The sequence below is a fragment of the Abrus precatorius genome, unplaced genomic scaffold (assembly GCF_003935025.1).
Source record: "Abrus precatorius isolate BTA unplaced genomic scaffold, Abrus_2018 Scaffold11, whole genome shotgun sequence".
Lineage (NCBI taxonomy): Eukaryota > Viridiplantae > Streptophyta > Magnoliopsida > Fabales > Fabaceae > Abrus > Abrus precatorius.
In genome coordinates this window covers 22,285,486-22,291,573 of record NW_020874303.1, presented here as the reverse complement: position 1 = coordinate 22,291,573, position 6,088 = coordinate 22,285,486, and the positions used below count along the sequence as shown (strand labels likewise).

The following is a 6,088-nucleotide window of genomic DNA, read 5'->3' as shown; positions in this document are numbered from 1 at the left end:
CATGCTAATCTGAGTTTGATAGATGTGGAAAATTTTCGTGGAGAAATATGAAGTTCATTTCAATAATCTCTATAACTTTAAGGAAAATAATCCCTAACTGTGAATAAAAAGTAGAAAATAGAAAACCAACTAGTTACTTGGATCATGATTAACAATCACAATTTCTGGCATCCTACAGTGATAGCAAATTTTTTTCTCACTTTAAAATATTTTATTTAAAGAAATTGTATGAATAAAAGTTGCCTGTTTCACTGTGTGTGGGTAACTTATTTCTTTGCAAAATCTATATTTAAGATTGAAAAGTATTAAAAAAAAAGTCTCCAACAGTGACAAAATCCTTTTTAAACAAGCAAAAGTTAGATTAGACGGAGTCCGGCTCAAGCAAAACATAATTCCCTTTTCAATAATAACTAAATTTAATTATCGGGCTATGCACAGATTGATAAAACTAATTTTACTTATAATAATTAATGACAAGTTATAATAAAAATATCATTTTTATTGTTAATTATTTTTTTAAAATATCTTTGATTAATAAATTAAATTTTATTAACATGATAATATATTTTTCTATTATTATTTAGTCACGGATTATTATATTAATGAAAATGATTAATTTTTATAATAATTATTTTAAAAGGTAAATCTGTCATATTTTATAATTGATTGATAATGTTAAAAAATTTATACTGATAAAATCAACATTATATTTATAAATTAATATTATAAATCAGTCGTTCCCTTTTGTTAGTTGATAAAACTCACATGACGCTTACCCAATAATATGTTGAAAATTTTGTCAAAAGGCGTGCTATTATAATATATCTTTTTAAAATCTGAAAATAAGAAAAGAACATTTTGGATTCTTTATCTCTTTATCTAGAGCAACCATCGGATCCGAAATTTGCTCCTTGCTCAAGTACATCCATGTTCTCGACTGAGTTAGATAATATTTTCCATCACTTTTTATAGAATATACACCACGTTTAGATATGGAAAAAAATAAAAAAAGATATTCAGAAGCCTATAATTCAAAATTTACAAAAGTTATTATGAAGATTAAAAAAAACAATTGACAGCAAAGGGCAGTAGCTGGGAACAACTCCTCGATTCTTAGTGATTCAGAACTTCGATAATTGTAATTATAAGAGGCCATATCCACAAATTTTGATACTCTTGACAAAACCCACGATTCCTGCTTCTTGTGAGAGAAGTTCCCTAATCTTCATAATTCTACAGGCTGCATGAGCAGGCACAAAACCAGTATCGAACTGGTCAATTCCATTATAAATCTTTTCATAGAAGTTTCCACTCTGAACAACAAAAATTTGTAATGAAGTTGTCAGGCTCATAATCCAACCAAAAAGAGTGATACAATCGGAGACATAAGCCGCACGGTTTCAAGTCAAAACAAACATCCAAATTGTAAGGACTAAATTGTAATTTACTTTTCAGATTGGAAGCTTTTACATTGGTTTATATGGGTTATGCAATCAAAGCCAAACAAAGATAAAATTTGCCAACTTAGCCAAAACAGGTTGAATTTGCAAACTTTGTCAGCCTCAAGTAACATTGATACACCAGCGCAGCTTCAATCACTTCCCAATAAGAATGTTGGAAAACAATGAGTACAATTTGTGTACTTTATTTTATACACTTAACTGTTTTAAAACAAAAACTAATTTTGCAGATCCAACACTTGACTGAATAATAATAATAATATCCAGCATTTCTTTTTTGGATTCAACATAGCCTACATAACAAAATAGTGTATCTCATTATCATAATTTCCACTTTACTAACTCAAATAAAATTTGAACTTAAACCTTTACAATGATGTATCTTATTCTTATTCATACGAAAATCCATTTAAAAAAGAAAACAATAAGTTAAAATAACGAATGCAACAACTTTAGCACAAAATCCTTTATTGTCAAATTGCTAGTCTGCTATATCATGTGTGGCAATAGCAAATTCTATCTACATCACACTGAACAGTAGCTAATCTATCAGCAATATGGGTATTGCCCTTTGCACAACTGCATCGTTGGTTATGAGAAGTACCAATATAGGAGGGTCAATAAGTAAAGTTGAAATAACGTAGGGCTTGCATCTTGAATCTTTAACAAACATGGGTAATTAAGGCACAAGACTAACATAGTAACATGTTACCAGAGATTTTTTATTTTTTATTTTTAATGCTCGCAAAAGCTCAACCAAACCAGAGGTGGGAAAACAACATTGCTGAAGGTCAAACCAGAAATCCTAATCTTCATCAATTTGAAAGATCCACCCATAGAACAGAAAGAATCTAGATAAGGAAAAGAAAAGAAATTAAAAAAAAAAAAAAACCTCCTTAATAGCTTAAAGACTAAATGGTGGAATTTCATTATGCAATCTTTCAAAGGCACATAAGTCTTTCTCCAATTTCTTCGTAAAAATGAAAAACCCAGAAAATTGGAGAACAAAAACAAACAAACAAAACACAAGCAGGAGAGAAACAGATAATCAAACATTCATATACAGAATTATTGTAAAAAAGAGTTAGTATTTACATAATAGACCATAGATGAATGGTCCCTCCATTAACTTATCCATTACGCACTCTTAAATCTCCACAATTTCTATTACAATTTTCTTCTCAATGCGTAAACGGCCAAGATTTTTCCTTTTTAGAATAAAATAAAATCGTAGAAAGGATTTTTAAAATGGTAGATTAAGTTTTTCAAACAAAATATATTTAGCTTTTTTCCTTACCAGGAAGATCCTTGCGCGGCGTAGCGTAACAAAGAATGGAACGTCCAAGAACGGAGAGAGAGGAGAGGATCCCAGCAACGTAGAACACCATCACCAATCCAAGAACCCAAGGCATAAGCATAAACCCGATGAAGAAAGTAACCGATCCACACAGCATCAGAGCCACCGAAATCCCCAAAAGCAGCGACGCGAACCCCGCCGGCGTTATCTGACCCGCCGACGACGAACGCCTCGAAGGCGACCCCACCACGAGAGCCGGTGACCGGAGAAGGTTGAAAACGAGAGCCGACAGCTCGCAAAAAACCCTAGATTGTTGATCTTGCTGCCCTCTCATCGTGTCTTATTGTTTTTTTGGTTCTTTCCGAAAATCCGAGGAGTAAAAGAATCGATGCAATAATAATAATAATTTGTAGAAAAATAAATAAAATTGGTTTTTTTTTTATATATATAATTTAGATGAAGAGGGAATCGAAATTGGGAGAAACAGGGTAGATGGATAAACTCATATGAATTTAATGTGATTTGAAAATGGGGGTTTTGATTGATGAAGCGTTGTGGTTTTGCTTTGCAGTGTTTGAGGAATGAGCTTGTTGATGTTATTGTTGAGGGAAAGAGAGAGTGGAAAGTTGAAGAAAAGAGGGTTTGGTTGGTTACATAGTTGGAAGATCAAATGTGTTGCGTTACGTTTGGATTTTGGTTGGACAGAGTGGTTTGATAATTGTTGTTATGAGACTGCCAATTAAATGCAGCAAAGATGTTGGCTTCTATTTGGATTGTTTGGATGATGCGACAAAAACTTTCTATTTTAAATTAACATTTTTTTAAATTAAAATATAAATTAATGCTTTAATATTAACTGCGTGTGTTTATTAGTGTAAATGATATTTTGTTATTTTAATTTAAAATTAAAAAATAAAATTTTCTTTTTTTTTCAAAACTCATCTTTTAAGAGTCTTGAAATACGCTTTTTAATTTATAATTTTTTTAAAACTTGTAGTTAAATATATACAAAATTTAAAATTACTATAAAATTAATGTATTAATAATATTAAATGATAAAATATTATTTATCATATATCTTAATCAATATTAGGATTTTAAATATGTATCTAATAACATATATATTTAAAAAATCAGAAAATAATAAGTTTTTGTTAATGAATGTAATATTGAATGTCAATAGTATATTGAATGTATAATATTTTATTGTTTATAGTAAATTTTTAGAATACATCATTAAATATATGTTAAAAATATTATTTATAAAAATATTTTATACTTTTGTAAAATTGTTTTAATAAAATTTGTAATTAAAATTATTATATTATAATGTAAAAAGATATTAATAAATATTTAATTATTTATATATGTAAACGTACCCTCAATCAATAATCATGAATATGCATTCTTCAAGCAAAGCATTGACAAATGGATTGGTATACGTCGTTGGAGAGTAGTGGAGGCAGCAAATTTAGGTGGCAACTAGAAAATTGTGTGGGATCTAATGACGTGGGCCTCACCCCCATCACCCCATGTCCCTTATCTTCTTCACAATTTTAATTTGGAAATTAATTTAAACGAGTAAAACGTTAAATTAGTTAAAAATTAAAGTATCACTGAGTACCTACATTAATATTTTAAAAATATAAAATGTTATTATATTAATATTTCGAGCATTTTCTCATTAAATTAATCTTTTAAAAATTATTTATAGTCAAACCAATCATTTAAAGATTTAAAATATAATATATTAGAAAATATTTTTAAAATTATTATATTAGTCTTTAGAAGGAATAAAAGTAAATAAAATTATTTAAAAAATAAAATAAAATTTCACCAAATTAATATGTGACTAAAATAATGATAAAATGACTAATTCAACGCAAAAACAAATTTTAAAAAAGTAATGTGAGAATAATTGAAATATTTAAAATATCAAATTGATCACTCAAATCTTAAAAAAATTAGTTGAATAGTTTGCATAATAAATAAGTATTTTATTTTATAATAAATATACATATAATTTAATATTTAATAAATAAAATTTTATATTTTTGTAAATAATTATATACATATATATACTAAAATTATTTTGATTTAACTATATGAATATAAAATTATTAAAATGATAAATAACAATAAAATTAAGTATTTTTAATATAATATTTTATCATATAATGTAAAAAAAATAAATTAAATGTCAATAATTAATATAAAACAAGCTTTAAAAAGTAGTTTATTAATTTTTTGCTTGTATAAAAAACTAATTTTTTAAAAATCTTACTCTTACTATATTTGTTTTTTATTATTCTCTTACATGTTTTTCTTTCTAACACACCCATAAATAAAAGTAACAATGCATGCATTCAATGTGGCACTACCCTACCATTACACATATTCAATGAGATTTGGTCTAATTTAACATGCAATATTCATCTCAACGAATACAAAAATATTAAATACATAAAAGAAAGATTTCAGTACTTATAATAATTCTCAAGTCCTAAATTATAAAATCATGTAGGGCAGAGCTTTCTGGTCAGATACATTTATTTAACACATTATTTAATGTATTTTGTATAATTAATTAATTTATTAAAAGATGAAAATACTTGTTTAGTGAAATAATTATTTTTAAAAATTCTAATCATAAAAATAATATTAAAGAGAGTTTTCAAAAAAGTATAATGCTAAATTTCTTTTGATAAACAATTGGGTGTCCCTCATTTGTTATTTTGGTGAGAAGCTTTACGCAACTTTACTTTACTTGTAGAAATCGACCAAAACAAAACTTTACTTGCAGTAATTGACTTGTTTCGAGTTAGGTGGCTCATGGTTGGGTGCATTGGAAGCAGGAACGTATCAATTTGGGGTGTGTCCCTTCCAACGGACGTAACGAGGACTTTGGCTGTGTTTAACTTGCATTTTAGATAATTTTAAATTATTTAAGTATTAAATTTTATAAAGACTGCTTCATGAATAATATTATTTTTTTAATTCCCTAATCAATATTTTTAAGATATTTGTTAGCATTTGTTATCATTTAATTATTAGTTGAAAATAAAATCATTTAATAAAAAAATATTTTATTCATTCATTCATATCCCCTTTCTAATTTTTCCGTCCAGATAGAAAAAGTTACATTGATTGCATATTTTAATTGCTTCGTTATATATATAATCACTGTGATAAATTATTTATCAATTTTGTTTTCTATAAAAAATTATAAAATTAATATGTTGGATAAAAAATTTTAACCTAACAATTAAATGATTCAATCTCATATTTCATAAAAACTATTAAATGCAATAATTGTTCAAATTTAAAAGAA

The 6,088-nt window shown here is 26.8% G+C and overlaps 1 protein-coding gene across 1 annotated transcript; it reads right to left on the bottom strand.

The window, feature by feature from the left end:
* Positions 1-845: 845 nt before the first annotated feature.
* LOC113856139 lies at positions 846-3,470 on the bottom strand. The gene is made up of 2 exons (XM_027487826.1): positions 2,758-3,470; positions 846-1,313 (listed from the first exon to the last, which is right to left on the bottom strand). Exons 1-2 carry the CDS (start codon positions 3,089-3,091, stop codon positions 1,297-1,299), a joined length of 351 nt encoding a protein of 116 aa, XP_027343627.1. The 5' UTR covers positions 3,092-3,470; the 3' UTR covers positions 846-1,296.
* Positions 3,471-6,088: the final 2,618 nt, after the last annotated feature.

Bases quoted from the DNA above. Each gene is read 5' to 3' on its own strand.
- LOC113856139 (XM_027487826.1), bottom strand. From the start codon at position 3,091: ATGAGAGGGCAGCAAGATCAACAATCTAGGGTTTTTTGCGAGCTGTCG.